Source organism: Podarcis gaigeae (genome assembly GCF_964106915.1).
Source record: "Podarcis gaigeae genome assembly, chromosome: 5".
Lineage (NCBI taxonomy): Eukaryota > Metazoa > Chordata > Lepidosauria > Squamata > Lacertidae > Podarcis > Podarcis gaigeae.
The window spans coordinates 48,790,111-48,808,801 of NC_139681.1; the positions used below are offsets into that span (position 1 = coordinate 48,790,111).

General features: G+C 41.5%; 1 protein-coding gene across 2 annotated transcripts in view; it reads left to right on the forward strand.

Annotated features, from left to right (window-relative positions):
- CACUL1 (CDK2 associated cullin domain 1) overlaps window positions 1-18,691 on the forward strand; it is a 46,510-nt gene that overhangs the window by 13,105 nt on the left and 14,714 nt on the right. For both annotated transcript variants that reach the window (XM_083741419.1, XM_083741420.1), the window contains exon 4: window positions 15,861-15,956. In XM_083741419.1, coding sequence (XP_083597545.1) covers window positions 15,861-15,956 — 96 coding nt within the window. The remainder of the gene's footprint in view (window positions 1-15,860; window positions 15,957-18,691) is intronic.

The following is an 18,691-nucleotide window of genomic DNA, read 5'->3' on the forward strand; positions in this document are numbered from 1 at the left end:
GTGGTCAATTATGGCACGTCGTAATCTACCCCGGGTCAGCACAAAAGTGCATTGTTTCCTCCCAAAGGAGCAGACATTACTATATTTTTGCCTGGGTAAATTCCTTTGTGTTTTAGGATTGACCACAAATCCATCGCAGAACTTCAGCTTTGATTGAGTCTTACTTAAACTGCTGATACACATTTGTTTTTACCTAGCCAATGTCACTTGTGGGTGACATTGCCATCTTAAGATGCGCTCTCCCTTCTCTTAGAGTATAAAAGTTTCTTTTTGTTCATTCTTGCCTGCCATCGATGATGGGGGCAAACATTTAGTTCCACCCTCAGTACTGAGCTACAAATATTCTAATACCTCTATGCTGTACATTAAAACATGTAGAGTTGTTTACACTCGTGGTTCAAAGTTGGGCAACAAGGTGCAAAGGAAAGGAGAAGTACATTAAGAGAACAAGTATAAAAGTGAGTGGTAATAAGAAAAATTGTTAAGTCAATTTCTTACTCAGGGCTTGTAGAAAGATGAGAGGTGTGGCTAGAAGTTCCTGTCCCCAGGCATGTTTACTGGTTCTTTACTGGAATGTAGGGCTTTAATGGAGGAGGACTCCTGAGAGCAGCTGCTGCAACTACTGTTCCCTTTAACCCACCACTATCTTTTGTTTGCTTGTACTGGCTGAGCGGGGAAAGGCATATGCTTACAGACCCCACCATAACGGAAGTCTAACCTGGTTCAGGGTAGACATGGCCCACTGTACCCCTCTGCTTCTGCAGTCACCTCTTCTTGGTCTCTGCCTGCCCTTCCTCCTAGCTTTGAATGTCCTTTGTAAAAATGACTTTGTTTTTCAAAAAAATCTCCAAAAAATCAAATCCCTTTAAAAAATCTGTGTTGCTTTGTTTTTACTTTCGCCTTTGTTGTTGTTGCTGCTGCTGCTGCTGCCAGTTATCTTCTGTGAATCTGCATTTTCTGCTGTGAACATCATCCAAATACTACTCTGTTATTGCAGATAGATGCTTGGATTAATCTTTGAATTTAACTGTTATTAGATTTCATTAAACTACTCAGTCCTTAGTGGTGCAATGCAGTGCAAGAGTTCTGCGCCAGCATTGAATTTAGGCTTCCTTCCTGTTGGGAACAGGGTTTTGGGTCTTTGTTTTCTTTTCTGCGAGCCTGTCAAGGCAGAGGTTGATATGGATAAATTTCAGAGGTGGATGCTGGGATTGATAGGCATATAAAGTTTGTATTATGTTAAATGCACAAGCCTTAATACATTTAATCACCATACCTACAGTAGGTCTTTATGTAGTTTTTGTGTAGAATTTTTGGGGTCAGGTATAGTGCCTCTTATAGCCATCCTGATGTATGGCTTGTGGTATCCAGCATGCAGTTGCAGTTGCCTGGCCTCTCCCAGGCTTTGTGACTGGCTTTACTGTTGCACCTCAGCGTTCTGGCTAAATAAATGAATAAAAACTTTACACTTGGATCCCACCTTTGTACCCTCGTGTTCAAGGTGAGGGTACAACCAGGTACCAACCAAACCAATACCTGCTTTATTTCAGCAAGGTAGTGGTCTTACATGCCTTCAGGTCATGGATCTTGCAGCCCTGAAGCCTGCTCACCCCCGAAAATATGTTGATCCACATAACAGATTTTATTGTATCTCAATTTGTCAATCTTTGGAATGAATATTCCCATAATGAGAGGAACAGAAAGGTGTGGGGCAAGCTGCTTTAAGAAAATGCAGGCATTTACTAGGGGAAAGGCTAGCTTTTCTCTGGCCTCTTCCAATCTTCTCCCTGCTTCTCTGTCCTGATAGAGATGGGGAAGTAAACATGATTCACTCCCAACTTCTAAGCTTCTTTAACAAGATGCCATAATTTACATGTAATCTGATGCTTTTTCATGAATTAATTATTTATACACTCTATAATCTGTAAATCTTATTTTCAGCATCACACAATTTTATTGGCAATGATTCCACTGGTGTGAAGTGTCAGTGTATAAAGGTTGTTTGCTAAAAAGAAAACTTGCCGCTGGATAGCACATTGTGCCTCTGAAACATTATTCTTTAGTAAATTCGAATGTTCTGATACTTGCGTATTGCTTTCCTATGGAATAAGGTTGAACATCGTGATTAGTTATTAAAAGTAGTGCTTCCTTATACTTGTTAAAGACTTCACTGCAAAATGTCAACATTGGTAGCTGAATGTTTTGAGGCAGCCGCAGCAAGTGTCCGCTTGTAAGTATTTACAAGTTAAATAATCAGCCATTTCTAAACAAGATGTTTCTTGGATCTACATTGAGATACTCATGGGAACCAGAAAAATCTGCGTGTATGTATGGTTTCCCAACTATGCTTATTTATTACTTAAGAGATTTATACCCTTCCCTTCAGCAGCTATCCGATGCAGGTTGGGAGGAACCTGAGACAGCACCTGTTTCATTGTGGTGCCCAGAAAGCACAACTCCTCCTGTCATGTGATTTGCTTAATAATATTAATAGCTAACATATCTCTGCTATTCTTATTCTTATTCTGATTATTAATTATTAACCTGCCTTCACCTTAAGGTCCCAGAATACATTTTTTTATTTGTAAAACTTTTGACCTCCCCTTTTGTTTAACAATTTTTTGTTTTTATGGCACAAATTGGGATCCTGTGAGACTCCTCATTGGAGCTGGAGTTCAGTTTCCATCAGTGCCAGTTAGCAAAGTCAGTGGTCAGATTATAGGACTTGCAGTCCGACCTGTGGAGTAGGGCCACAGGTTCTCATTCACTGCCCTTCTTGTGCTATTGTTACATTTTTTAGTTGTCATCCTGTTTTTATTTCTCTTGACTAGATAGAAGCTGCCTTGATTGCTCCGTTCTAGACTGGAAAAGTGAGCTAAAGATCTCACCACATAACTAACTGCATATTGCCTGGCCTGAGCAAACGGGAGAACGTTTGTGTGTAAAATGTTCACAAGTGCTGCCAGCTGGATGAACAATGCTAGGATTTCTGTAGCTCATTCCTTTCCTCTGTTTGTGTTATGATTTTGGTGATTCCTCTTCCTAGTTCCCAGTGCTGGTGAAGGTGCTTGAATTCTGAAGGGGTCTGCTGAATCTTAGGAGGAGCTGATCAGTATCCAAGATGAGGCCAGAGTTGTTGCTGGTGCAATCTTGCACTGGTGAAACTGTAGCAAGATTTGGCTTGAAAGGGAGGGTAGGGATAAGATAAGCAGGTTAAAGCTGAATGTGTTTGGGACTTCCGGAGGCGGCGCGAACGGTAATGGCTGCCCTTTCCTAACCGGGAGAGGGAAGCCCCGCTGGAAAAGGGTCGTCCGCTACGGCGAAGCGGAGACCCATTTTGGAAAACCGCAGGCAGCGGAAGCCTGCGGTCTCGGGACCCGGCGGGCGCCAGGAGCAACCCCCGAAACGTTGAGGGAACCCCGTAAGGGGCTCCGGATCGCAGAGGGGGCAGCGGCGCTGTGGATCTATGCGCATTCAGCGGAGCGAAGCCGCGCTGCTGTTGCCGGTGAGCGCCGACCTTTCTTCCTGCAACACAAGATTCTAAAACGCAACAACCCGTGAGTAACTGAGGACTTTACTAAATTTTGGGACTAAAAATACTGAAAACAAGCTGAAAGCGGAGAGACGAGGAAAAGGAAGTCCGTCTTCCGCAGCCATTGACTTTTAAAGCAAAGAGCAGGAGGAGTGGAGGCATAGAGAGAACTTTTGACAGCTCAGATTGAGCACCCGCAGAAATTACTTTCAATCCCCTTAAAGACTGTAAGCAACTGATTTTTGGACTTTTATCAGGACTTATATATCCTCTTCTTTGTGGATTACAACTTTATTTAAGAAGCCCAGGTGTCAGAACTGCCTGAGCAGTAGAACTGTCAGACTGCAAATTTGGATACATTGCATTTAAACTTTGAGACAGTCTGAGGGAGTTCAGAATGGTTACGTTCTTGCATTATGGAACTCCAGTAAGCACAACTTGAAATATTGTGGCAAACTTAAAACCAACTCTGCTAAAACTACTTTTGTGAAGATCCCTAAGTATTGGTTCAGATTTTGTATGATTGGAATGGACTCTTCTTCTTAGGACATTTTATGCTCCCCCTAGAGGATTGAGGATTTATAACAAAAACATTGTTTTACTTTCTATTTCCCGGCCCTCTGTTTGACTGCTACCACCTGGGCCGTAGCTTTCTCATGGGAACAACTCAGCTTGACCTTGACTGCTAGATAACTTTGGAATGAGTGGCGCAAAAAGAAAGGGATTAAGAACTAGACAAACAACTCTGACAACCTTAACTGCAGCCTCACAAACACGCAGATCATCTGTGCCTACTCTGCCCTCGGAGGAAAAAGCTACCTCCCAGTCACAGGCAGGGGAGGGAGAAACTGAGGAATTACAACTAGAAGAGATGGCCTCAGGAGGATCTGGTTCTGTATTAGAGAGAATTCTTGAGAAATTGGAGTCTTTGGACAGGAAAGTTGACCAACAAACTGCGAAAATTGACCTTAATACAGAAACTTTAAACAAATTATCTGGGCAAGTTGCACAGAATGCACAAGCAATCGGACAACTGAAGGAGGCTGCAGGTGAAAATCAGAAACTGGCCGAAGAGACCAGCCAAAGAGTGGGAGAGTTGGAAAAAGAAGTAAGGCCGCTCAGCAAGCAGGTTGGGGAACACCAGACCTACCTCTCTATGTTGGAACTTCGGAACAGGGAGACTAACTTAAGGATAAGATCGATACCAGAAGTGGAAGAAGGCAATTTAGCTGAGTTTTTGACCAAAGAATTCTCCAAGTTCTGGGGTCTAGAGGAGGAAGACTTTAAAATTGTGTCAGCCTTCAGACTTGGAAGACTCATAAAGAGAGAGAAGCCCAGAGACTGTTTGATTACGTTGAGATCAAAGGAGGAAAGGGACAAGATTTTGGGCCTGCACTACGGAAGATCCCTGAACATTTCGGACAAAAGAATTGAGATTTTTAAGGACATTCCTAAACAGCTGTTGGACCTCAGATCTGAATATTTGGACTTAGTAAAACTGCTGAGAAGCAACTCAATCATCTTTAGGTGGGACTTTCCCCAAGGATTATCCTTTACCTTTAGAGGGAAGAAGATTAAAATTAGAACTTTGGAAGATAGGGATAAGTTTTTGACTGCCTACGGAGAGGACCTTCATAAAGGACTTGAACTACCCTCAGGGCCTGAACCACCACAGGCACCTGTACCACAGAACCCTGAAGACTCACAGAACAAAACACCATCCCAAGGAAACTAAACAGATCCATCCAGGATGTCTCTGCAACTTTTAAGCTGGAACATAAATGGCTGTAACAGCCCGGAAAAAAGGAAGAAAATCTTTCACATATTAAAAAAGGAGCAACTAGACATTACTTGTCTACAAGAAACACATGTGACTAGGCTCCACAGAAAAATATTGGTAAATAAAAGGTTAGGCCAAGAATTCATATCTTCGGATTCAGTTAAGAAGAGAGGAGTGGTGATATATGCAAAGGAGAGCCTCTCACCAAAATTTCTATTTAAAGATGAACATGGAAGAATTTTGGCAATTGAAATACAGCACCAAGGAGAGAAAATTTTGATATTAGGAATCTACGCTCCAAATGAAGGGAAATCAGAATTCTACAAGAAGTTGCATGAGATTATGCTGGATTATCTGGACTATGATAACATCATTATGATGGGAGATATGAATGGGATCGTTTCAACGAACATGGATAGGTCACAAAGCCAAAAGGTTACTAAAGATGGCAGACTACCAAAGACCTTTTTCGAAATGACAGACAACATGGACTGGATTGATATATGGAGGACAAAGAACCCCTTGGGGAAAGAAGGAACATTTTTCTCTGAAGCCCAACTGACTTGGACAAGAATTGACCAAATATGGATTTCTAGAGGTCTGGCTCCTAAGGTTAGGAAAGTGGAAATCTGCCCAAAGACCTGCTCCGATCATAACGCGTTGAAAATGGACATGACACTATTACCAACCGGCTCCTTTAGATGGAAGATGAATGACAACTTGTTTAGAGATCAGGAGATTATTAAGAAGGCCAAAAAAACAATAAAGGACTACTTTGAGATAAATTTGAACACTGCAGTGGAAAAAAGAACAATCTGGGACGCAAGCAAAGCTGTGATGAGAGGGTTCTTGATACAACAGAACGCCATAAAGAAAAGACTACAAAATGAGAAAAAGGATAAGATTTTGGGGAAAATTAAAGAGTTAGAGAAGAAACTAAGAGTAAACCCGAAGTCACAGCCGATCTTGAGAGAAATTAAACTTCATCAGGCACAATATTCCAAACTGATAAATCAGGAAATAGAATGGAAGATTAAATTAATGAAACAAAAAACATTTGAATCGGCTAACAAATGTGGGAAACTGCTGGCTTGGCAGTTGAAGAAGAGACAAAAGTTGAACATAGTAACAAATTTGGAAATAGAAGGAAGATATATTCAGAACCCGGTGGAAATTAGAAAATGTTTCCAGAAATATTTTAAGAAATTATACACTCAAGGGCCACAAAATGAGGAAGAGATTGCAAAATTTTTGGAGAAAAATGGACTTAAAAAACTATCACAAGAAAATAGATCACTCCTGAATAGTAAAATAACACGATTAGAGATAGAACATGCCATTCAGAATATGAAGCTGGGCAAGTCTCCAGGGCCAGATGGCTTGACCTCCAAGTACTATAAGACATTAAGTGACTATTTGATTCAACCACTGATGGAGGTCAGCAATGAAATTATGGAGGGAAAGAAGGCGCCTGAATCGTGGAAGGAAGCTTTCATCACATTGATACCAAAATCAGAAACTGAAAAGACACAACTCAAGAACTACCGTCCCATTTCCCTTTTAAATGTGGATTATAAAATATTTGCTGACGTTTTGGCAGGAAGACTCAAAAGAGTTTTAAATGAGATAATTCATAAAGACCAGGCAGGCTTTCTCCCAGGAAGACACTTGTTTGCTAATACAAGGAACATTATTGACATTTTGGAACTTTTGCAAACAAATATTAACACTAAAGCAGTTTTAATTTTTATAGACGCGGAGAAGGCCTTCGATAACATCTCTTGGAAATTTATGAAGGGGAATTTAAAAGAAATGGGAGTGGGGCGGGGTTTTGAAAATGGGATTGATGCGATTTACTCAGAACAAAAGGCAAAACTGATAGTTAACAATGTGGTTACAGAAGAGTTTAAGATTGAAAAAGGGACACGACAAGGCTGCCCGATTTCCCCCTTGCTGTTTATTTCTGTCCTGGAGGTGCTCTTGAACTTGATTAGAGGGGACCGGTTGGTGCAAGGGATTCAGATCGGAGCGAAACAATATAAACTTAAAGCTTTTGCAGATGACCTTGTTTTGACATTGCAAGAGCCAGAATCTAGCACAAAAAGAGTGTTACAATTGATTCAGGACTTTGGTCGGGTAGCGGGCTTCAAACTAAATAAACAGAAAACTAAGGTGTTGGGAAAAAACTTGACAGATGCAGAGTCAGAACGGTTTCAGAGAGAAACAGAACTAACTGTGGTTAAAAAAGTAAAGTACCTAGGGGTAAACATAACAGCAAAAAATCTGAGTCTATTTAAGGACAATTATGAAAAATGTTGGTCTGAAATTAAGAGAGACTTAGACAGTTGGTCAAAATTGAAGCTTTCTTTGCTAGGCCGAATTGCTGCTATTAAGATGAATGTATTGCCTAAGATGTTGTTTTTGTTTCAAACATTGCAAATTGTGGACAAGACGGAGTGTTTCAGGAAGTGGCAGAGAGATATTTCTAAATTTGTCTGGCAGGGCAAAAAGCCCAGAATTAAGTTTAAGATATTAACTGATGCGAAAGAAAGAGGGGGCTTTGCCCTGCCAGACTTAAGGTTGTACTATGAAGCCGCAGCTTTCTGCTGGCTAAAAGACTGGCTACTTCTAGAGGACACTGATGTGTTAGATTTAGAAGGTTTTAACAATGCATTTGGTTGGCATGCATACTTATGGTATGATAAAGTTAAGATCAATAAGGCCTTTAAGAATCATATTGTCAGGAAAGCAGTGTTTAATGTCTGGACAAAATACAAAGACCTATTGGAAAATAAAACTCCAAGATGGCTATCACCTCTGGAGGCCAAGGCCCGAAAAAGACCCAATATGGAGGCCAAATGGCCGAAATATTGGGAAATAATAGAGAAAGAGGGCAATAATTGGAAATTGCAGAGTTTGGAAAAAATGAAAGACAAAGTGCGAGACTGGTTACACTACGCTCAGATTCAAGAAATTTTTAAAAAGGATAAAAAGTTAGGATTCCAGGTGGAGAAATCGAAGTTGGAAACAGAATTGTTAGAACCTAAGACTAAAGTACTTTCAAGAATGTATAACTTGCTGTTGAAATGGAATACACAAGATGAAATGGTTAAGTCGGCCATGATAAAGTGGGCACAGGATATTGGGCATAATATTATGTTTGAGGATTGGGAAAGGTTGTGGACCACGGGGATGAACTTCACGGCATGTAATGCTCTGAAGGAAAATGTAATGAAAATGATATATAGGTGGTACATGACCCCAGTTAAACTTGCCAAAATATGCCATGTGCCAGACAATAAATGTTGGAAATGTAAGGAAAATGAAGGAACATTCTTTCACCTCTGGTGGACTTGTCCCAGGGTGAAGGTCTTCTGGGAAATGATATATAATGAGCTGAAAAAGGTATTTAAGTATACCTTCCTTAAGAAACCAGAGGCCTTCTTCTTGGGCATTGTCGGCCAGATGGTGCCAAAGAAGGATCGAACATTCTTTTTGTACGCAACAGCAGCAGCAAGGATACTTATCGCTAAGAAGTGGAAAACTCAAGATCTACCCACGCTGGAAGAATGGCAGATGCAGCTGATGGACTATATGCAACTGGCTGAGATGACTGGCAGAATCCGAGACCTGGGAGAAGAGAGGGTTGAAGAAGATTGGAGGAAATTTAAGACTTATTTACAAAAATATTGTGATTTGGTGGAAAGTTAAGTAGGATGTTTGATCATAAATAATTGGCCACCACAAAATCGGATCGGAATGGGATGTAAAGCGAGATTAAGAGAAATAAATTTGCAGAGGACTATATTTAAATAAGCGGTTATAAAATTTGCAAACTAGATGATAAATTGCATGGAAAAAAATTTATGATGATGAAAATGGCAGCGGGAGATGTGAGGAAGTCCAAAGAAGTTATGAAACTCTGTTGAGATAAAAGTAAGGTTGTTTATTGTCTTTGTACTTTATTCTGTAAAAACCCCTAATAAAAATTTTATTAAAAAAAAAATAAAGCTGAATGTGTTTGCCTTTCATAGGTTGGCACAAGCTTATGCTTGATCTGTGACAGCCGCAGAGGAATGTTCTGTCTTTCTGCAGGATGTAACATATCCTTCAGAGAGTCCTTGCCTATCTCTCATTTAACATTAAATACTGTCATTATTTTAGCACTCGATGGATTTCTTTATAATATTCAGCTCTTATCCCATTCTTCTATATAGTGCAGTGAAGTACTAACTTTGGTTTTTTTGTGACTAGTGACAAGTGAGCTTAACTTGCAGTGAGCAGCCTGAATAGATTATGTCTACTGTGGACTCTTCACCAGCTAAGCGAGGGGAAAGGGTTTTCCATTTTGTAAATTGTACTGTAGGTGGCAGCAGAATGCTTTCACTGTCTGAATACCGTTTAAACTGCAGAAAAGACAAGATAGATTTTCTCTTTTGAAAACCTCATAGCTTTCCTGTGCATTAGATTGTCTCATAGATTTACAGAACCTGAAGCTTTGTTCCATACTGACTGTTTTCTGTATCACTTATCACCTCCCTATTATCCTCCACATGCACTACACTAAATACAGCTTATGCCTGATATATTACCTCCCCCCTTTATGTCACATAGTAACTGCTAGGTTTGGTCTAGCATAGTAACAACTCTGTAATTAGCCTTCCTTCATTATGCATCTGTAAGCATTCAACAAGTCTTGGAGATAGATGCGGATGACCATCAGTTGTCTAAATAGCATAGAAAGGTTGCATAAGTCTACTTGGCATATTGTATTGTAATGGATATTAATGGAACTTGAAGCACAGCCTGAGAAAAACGCTTTAGGGATTTGTATGTACAGTACATCCAAGACCCAGTGCAGTTCTGCCAGAACTGATCTTATGTACTCGGACCATCTTGTCCTAGTGAGCAACCTGGCTTCCAAATTCTGCACCTGCTGCAGTTCCTGAACTGTCTTCAAAGGCAGCCCTAATGCATTGCAGTTGTCTAGCCCGGAGGTTACCAGAGTTTAGACCAGAGCTTTCCAAACTTTCCATGTTGGTGACCCACTTTATAGGCATGCATCATTTGCGACACAGTGATTCAGTTTTACTAGAAAACTGAAACTAACCCCTTTCCAGCCCCGGGAGGAGCGCAAGTAGCCTTTGTGTGACACACCTACACACTGCTGTCAACAGACATGTCATGATACACAGTTTGGAAAGCTCTGGTTTAGACAACAGCAGTTAGGTTGCCTCTATCTATGGGTCACTTGCTAAGAACTGGAAATAATTAAAAATACATGAATTGCTATTTTACAGAAACTTTGAACACTGAAAGTGTTGAACACAAACTGAAGAGTATACTTAGGCTTATCTTCTTTTTTACGTTAAATTCAGGAATAGTGGAACTACTGTGAGTGATTTTTTTTCTTTTTTTGGTCTTCCATTGAGCTATGTCAGAATACTATGGCTTTAGATTGAGCCCTGGGTGGTTATATATGAACATTCATAATAAACTCACATTACTGATTAGTTGGTAACTAACTTTAACTATTTGCATATATCCACATGGCATGTTGTTTGGTTTTACTGTATTACCAAGAGGTAGGGAGAATCTTGCAATTTCTCTTTTTTCTTGGATTTTTTTATCAGACAAGTATCATGTCCTTCAGGCACAATGTGGTGATATATTCAGTAATGGCTAACCAAATGGTTATATATGCATATGATAAGATACTGCTTGGTAAATGGTTGTCTACACTGCTCACTTTTTTTAATCAGAAAGGTAGTGCAGTGAACAAAACTATATATTGGCTTTTCTGTCAAAGAGAACATGCTAGGTTTTCGTTTTGCTGCTGCTTCGGATAGAAGGACTGCTTTATTCAGCATTTTATAAAGAATGGAAATGAGGGTGGTTTCTTGAATTTACTTTGCATATATGTCTGCAGCATAAATAAATTTCCCCTTTGGGATCCTTTCTCTAAGGGAAAAAGAAAATGAAACAAACATTTTGTCAAAATATATACATAAACAGCTGCAGGGCTCAATCTTGGTTTCCATAGTGACTGCCTAGCCATCTTCAGGCAAGTGTAACAAAATCTGAGAGTTCCTCCAAACCATGGAACTGCAGGGGCAGAGATTATTCTCGTCCCCTTTTCCCAGCCCCAGAGATAAGCAGATTTGCTTTGGCTCCACCCTTGCTGGATGTAAGTAGAGGGCCAAAATAAGGCACAACTCTGCCGTTCCTGCCTAACTCTAAATTGTGGAGGGGAAGATGGAGATAGGTTGTCTTTGCCTTTCTGCTTTTCAGGGGCAGGGGGTCCTTGGCAAGCCCCTCTCTGTCAGGAGCTCGTCCTACTCTTGAGTAGGACCCTGGTAGAGACACATGCCTGACTGGCGTGTTCTCTCATTCCTGGTCGATCATTCGGGAGCTTCAAAAGCTTTCTTCTGCCCGAACATCACAGCGACCGATGCCAAGAGACACCATCACACTTAGGGATCTGCAGAGTGTTCGCGGTTTGCGTAACAGACCTCAGCAACTCAGCATTTTGGCTAATCTACTTTATTTACATATAAACACACACGGAGCACTGCAACATGGCTCCCTCTCTCTCTAGCATCAGACAACAAAGAGAAAAAGCAAAGGACAATAGTCCCACTTCACGGAACACAGTAACACAAATATCCTGTCTCCGTCACTTCCCACTCTGTGGAATGAAAACATACACCATCATGTGATAAACAATCCTATGACTGCAGTCATAGAGCAGGAACTCTTAACACACTCTATCCCCACACCAGCTCTGCATGCAGTGGATTGGAAGGAAGAGGAGCACATACTTTTACTAGAGGTGTGCAGCACCTTTGCTAGGGCTGAATAGCAAGTGATTTGGGATGTCTTTACCCCTCACTATGGTGAAATGAAATGTCAGTCAAGTGCCCCAAGTTGGCCAAATGGTACTCTGTCTCTGTACTTTTGTCACACTGTATCTCTGGTTTCTTAATGTTTCTTTAGGTTTGTGGACTTCGAAATGCTGCCTGTGGAACACTGGAAATCAACGGGTGGTTATTCTTATTGTTGTTAAAGCAGAACAGTGGATGGGTTGGAAGGGCGGGTTGGAAACTTCCTTTAACTTCTTCAAAAATTCTCTGCTGCTCTGCTTGAAAATAATTTGTCCAAAACTTCTCCAGCACACTGCAGACAGCCTTGCACGCAGCCATCATCACCTCATAAGGCTTGTTGGAAGGCAGTCCCCTCCCTCCAAGCACAAGCAGGCACTCAAAAGTCAAGGCATTCATTATGAAGCTTCTAGCATGTTAAATAATGTACAAGCAAAAATACCCACCATCACCACCTCTTAAATTATTTTATGTTAAGAAGCAGCATAAGGCAAACCTTCGTTCTCCCCTGAAAATATGAAAGTAGAGTTGAAGGGACATCTAGTCCAACCGCCTGCAATGCAGGAATCTCAGCTAAACCATCCAGGACAGATAGCCATCCAACCTCTGTATAAAAACCTCCAGGGAAGGAGAGTCCATAAGCTCCTGAGGAAGCCTGCTCTTGTGCCTTTCAAAACTCTTAATCTTACCTGCTGAATTGGACCTCGGTTAAGCAAAATCTTAAGTAAAACAGTATATTGGAGCAAGGTGTTCTTAGCAGCAGTGTTAGTAGAGGTTTGCAGGTTTTTAGATACAGTCATACCTCAGGCTACGAACGGTGTGAGTTGCGAGTTTTCAGGTTATGGACTGCACTGAACCCAGAAGTACTAGAACGGGTTACTTCCAGGTTTCAGTGCTCGCACGTGCGCAGAAGCACTAAATCGCGCTCTGTGCATGCGCAGAAGTGCTGGATAGCATCGTGTGTGCGCAGACGCGGCGCTGCGGGTTGCGAACGTGCCTCCCGCACAGATCACGTTTGCAACCCGAGGTTCCACTGTATTTCTGTAGTCCTTCATATGTAAAAATTGTGCCTCCCCCATCCTCAGTTTCCTTCTTTTCTGGGTGATACTAATCTTTTCCTTATATAAATGAAATGTTAGCTAATCATCACTTTTTCTGGATAACCTTATGTTGTGGTGTTTTTCTCCATTTCCAACTGTTCAAATGGTTGAATGCATTTCAGTATTTCATTTTGAGTTTAGCATTGAGCAATTTCATCCTGAAGGGGTAATTTTAACTTGTTAAGACTTGAAACTGAAAGATAGGACTTAGATTTGGCTTCCAGAATCACTGCAAAACCATCCCTTGTACCCTAATCATAGTGCTGGAAATAATCCTCCCGTATAGTAGCTTGTAGAAGTGAAGCATAATTTTTTTAAAAGAATAATGATCATTCATACAGAGAAATTTCAAGCAAACAGATTTGCAATTCTTAAATACTGTTGCTGGAAAAGAAAAGGAATATAATGAAGAAAAAGGAACAAAGTATCAGCTGAAAAAGTTTGTGCTCAAAATAAGTATAATGCTGGAAGACCTGTTGCCCTTGCAAGTCTGTTTGAAAGTTGTTACAGTATGCACTTGATCTAATAATGAATTTAATTATGCATACAAGAACTCCCTAGGTATCTTTTGAACTTCTTAACAGTTTATATGAATTTTTAATTTAGCAGTCTCGGAAAATCACTTTTCATTCTATACTAAGGAAAACTGACAGAAATACTGTAAGAATCACATTTTTTTAATGCCAAAGATTGTCTCTATTATACATTAGGTTTTGGAAATCTTTTCTACAACATGGGATAAACACTTTTGCGGGCAGAGGGTATGTGTGAAGCAAAGGGTTCTGGTTTTTGCAGATGTGATACAAAATTAAACTAAATAAAAAAAAATTAAACTGACTCTCAGTCGTATTTTCAGAGGGGTAACGTAGCTGTGTTAGCCTGTTGCAAGATTTTCCACCAATCCATTGTGCAGCTTGTTTAAAAAACTTTTAAGTGTCAGCAATTAACTTATTAGGGAGTTCTTCAGATAGTTGTATTGGTTTGTATCTAGCATAGCACTGCATCAGGGTTGTGTCTGCACAAGGATTTCTGCTTGCCAAGTGGGACTTCCCCCCTCTTCTTCCCCTATACACTCTCGTCATTATTAAGGGGTTCTCCCAACCCTCTGGAACAGATTTGAGGAGAGCGCACACAGGGGCAAGACTGGAGGGATGGCAGTCCTGTTGCGCAAGTGGAAATCAGTTTGTTCTAGACAAGCTTCCCTCCATGAATTGCATATGCAACTTGGGATTTGTTGGGTCTGAGTTTTATGCTTTACCTTTTTAAGAGAATTACTGTTGAATTTTGATGTGTATTCAGCATATTCAGTTATATGTGGAAGAGCAAATGTTCCTCAGAATATAAATAATTATATTAAATTGATGCCGACTTCTTGGAATATTCTGAAGTGTCCCTTTCGAGAAGAGATCCTTCAACCCATAGCAACAAAGGAAGATTTTATTTCTTTCTTTCTTTCCTGCCATCACTTGAATTCGTTCTTAAACCTTCCCACACTTGACGTCATCAAGACCCAATTATGATTGCTAAAAGCATTTCTTGGTCAGTAAGTATTGCAGTAATTGTAATGTTAGTGCAGAATAGAGTACAGATATAATGATTCCTTCAACAATTCGTAGATGCTCTTTAGGAAAATTAGGATACAAACACACATTCTTTTGCTTGAATATTAATAATAATTTAACCGGATTTCCCCTCCCTCCTGAATAGTCTAATAGAATGTGTGTGTACTGATCGTCTTCATGCTTTATAAAACCTGGAGCAAGTAGAACCTGGACCACTATGGTGCAGTGCCTCAGTTCCAGATTCCAGCCAGCCATGCCCTTTTCTGGGATATTCCATACCATCCCCCTGTCCCCTGCAACAGACATTTGACATTCTGTGGCTACTGAGCATGCTCAGTCCTCATTGGCTTGGTTTCAGGTCCTCTCCCTTCCTTAGTATTCCCTGCCCACCACATTTTTTACCTACAAACATTGGGGATTTGCCCAAGCCTGCTGATAACTTCCCATTTTGGTTACATAAGGTTCCACACTCATGGAGTGATTTCACTGTTGGTATACAGCAGGTTTCTAAAAGTGGCACTGTACAGACCACTTGGAAAAGTGAGCGTAATCACCCACCTGCTAATCACCTGGCACCAGATAATTGAAACTTCAGCTCATAGCAGTAAAGGAAGATTTCTTTCTTTCTTTCTTTCCTGCCATGACTTGAATTCTTTCTTGAACTTTCCCACACTTGACATCATAGGACATCAAGCATGGAAAAGTGTCCTTGGTTCACTCAAAACATCCTGGCTGGCCTAATGAAGCCTGCAAGCCGCAGGCTACCCATCACTGATTAATATGATATTATATCAGCAGATACAATGGTGCTCGTTTTGGCTCTCCCTGCACATTTTCTCTTTTTGAGCAAGCTCTTTCCCCCCACTTAAGGACAAATTAGTAGTGCATTTAGCCAATATGACCCTAGATATTGTATTATTTCACCTTATTTAGTCTTGTTTTTTACCTGCAAGTCCAACCTGGTTACTTCATTCTAGTAAGGCAGCTATGTTTTCTTTCTTGCAGGCCAGCCCCCCAGACATCTACATCGAAAGGTTTAACATAGCACTTGGACAGTATATGGGAGCATTACAGAGCATTGTGCCTCTTTTCATATATATGGTAAGTTTTTAGACTATTTTTTCAAATTGGGCATAGTCTGGAAGGAAGGAACTGATTAGGTGTGAGGTATAGCAGTGGTCAGCAAATAGATTCTCCTGAAGACTTACATTGGGAGTTAAGTGGGATGATCTCCTGCTAGATCTCCCACAGATTTCCTCTCTATGCTCATAGAATAGAATCATAGAATTGTAGAGTTGGAAGGGACCACGAGGACCATCTAGTTCAACCCTCTGCAGTGCATGAATCTTTCACTCAAAGTGGGGCTCAAACCCACAAACCTGAGATTCAGAGTCTCATGCTCTACCAACTGAGCTTTCCCTCGTGGGCTCACTTGGACTTATTCCACCAGTTTAATTAAAGCCCAGGCCATAACAGAACCTCGCCTAGTGTGCTGAGGTACTTCTGTGCTGCACTCTTTTATCCCCCAGCAGCACCTTCTGAAATTACCGTAAATTTCGCTCCATAACAGATTTTTCCTCCTAGAAAGTAAGGGGAAATGTCTGTGCGTGTTATGGAGCGAATGCCTACAGATGGCGGGGGAATCTGCTGCAGTTGTGAGCAGTCCGTGGCTTGCTTTGAAACAGCAAAGCAGGTGTAAGCGGCTCCTGTCAGCGAGCCGAGCTGGGGAGGAGGGAGAGAAGCAGAGCGGGCTTGGCTGCTTTAAAACAACCCTGTCCTCTATGTTCCTCTCTCCTCCCCACTGATCTGCTAAGTAGCAGCGAAGCTTTTCAGCCAGCCTAGCCGGGAGGAGGGAGAGAAGCAGAGCGGGGTTGGCTGCTTTAAAACAACCCCGTATTCTCTGTCCCTGCCTGCAGTTTTTTGCTGTCCGATTTTGGATTAGCCACTGTAGGGGCTGTGTGTGTGTGTGTGCTTGAGCTATCGTTCTCCTCCTCCTGCTTCCCCTTCGCTCTCCCTGGCTCTCCCTCCGACTTTAGAATTGACACTCTGTGTGTCTCTGTGTGTGTGCTTGAGCTATCGTTCTCCTCCTCCTGCTTCCCCTTCGCTCTCCCTGCGCCCCGCGCTCTCCCTCCGACTTTAGAATTGACACTGTGTGTCTGTGTGTGTGAGAGAGGGCTCCTTCTCCTCCTCCTGCTTCCCGTTCACTCTCCCTGCGCTGTCCCTCCGACTTTAGAATTGACACTCTGTGTGTGTGAGGGCTCCTTCTCCTTCTCTTGCTTCCCGTTCACTCCCCCAGCGCCCTGCGACTTTAGGGCCAGTTCCCTCTCTGCGTGTGTGTGTGTTTTGACCTCACTGCGCTTGTTGGGGGAGAGTGTTGGTCGCAATTTTTCTTGATTTGTCTCAGAGTGGTTACTATCATGGTTTCCTTGCCGGGGAGGAGGGAGAGACGCAGAGCCTGCTTGTTCTAAAGGAGCAAAGCCAGAGAGGAGCCTCTTCTGCATTATCAGCAGCATCCTTCTCCACACCCCCCACGCGTGCTCCTTGTGCCTTGAGTTCTTTTCCTTCCCTCCCCACTTAAAACGTGGTTACAAAGCACGGATCCACATGGATCCTCAGGATTTTTGCACTAGGTCACCCCAAATTCACCATCAGATCACATAGCATATCCATGGCTACAGCCTGCACCAAAAAACACACGCACCCACTGTTTCATGGGGCCGCAATGGCGCAAAAATGTGGTTACAAAGCATGGATCCACATGGATCCTCAGGATTTTTGCATTGGGCTACCCCAAACTCACCGTCAGATCACATGTCTGTGGCCACAGCATGAACCACAAAAATCATATATCCACTGTTTCGTTTAGAATATTTTTTTATTGTTTTCCTCCTTTAAAAACTATGTGCGTGTTATGGTCAGGTGCGTGTTATAGAGCGAAAAATACGGTAACCACCCAGTTAGGAACAGAACCATCATAACACAGTGCATTCTGTTCTCAACCCAAACAGCCTGTCCAAAAGCAGGCCATGGCTGATGGTATTGAAACCCAGCAGCGTTGGTCAATCTGCAATGCAACCATGAGGTTTAGCTCGTACAAGTTGTCTGTACCTGTTTTTTGCCCGTTTTCCCCTTGGCTGCTTGGGAGGCTTTATAAGAGACTGCAGAAAGGTGCAGCAAAGAGGGCATGCTTGCATAACTCAGGTTACAGTTAACTCAATCTCATCTAAGAGTGCCTGGAGTTGCATGGCAACCACTCAGGTTGAGTATGGTTGTACTGCATCAAGCATTGCTATTGAGTGTTCTAAAATTGGTATAAGCACTCATTTGGAAGAATCAGTTTTGCCATTAGCTTGGTGTGTTAAGCTTAAGAGTGCATGTACATTTATTTTTTTGCAGATGGGTTACCAGGCTTTCATATTTATAGACATTTTGTATCTTGCATAATCTTTCCTGGATCAGTAAGGTTTGCTTCTTGTGGGTTTTTTTTTACATATTCAGACTATTCAAAAAATGCACTTACATTGCATATGTTAATGTGATTTACATGAGGAAGGGGTATTAGATGGGTTCTGCTCTAAAATGTCTTGCAGCACATTGCAAACCGATTTAAGAAATTTGATAACTATGCATATCAAGAGAATTCTGATCTACTTTGCTGGTCCCATGCCAAGAAGCAGAAGTAATGCTTATTATTGCAAGAGCACTTCATTCATTTATTGAATTTTGGCTCTAGCTGTGTTTTTAATGTACCAAAATAAGCTTGTAATTAAAAACAACCCTCTGTCAACACACCATCTCAAAAATAGGATTTGTGTATGCACAGTTATGATTTAGGT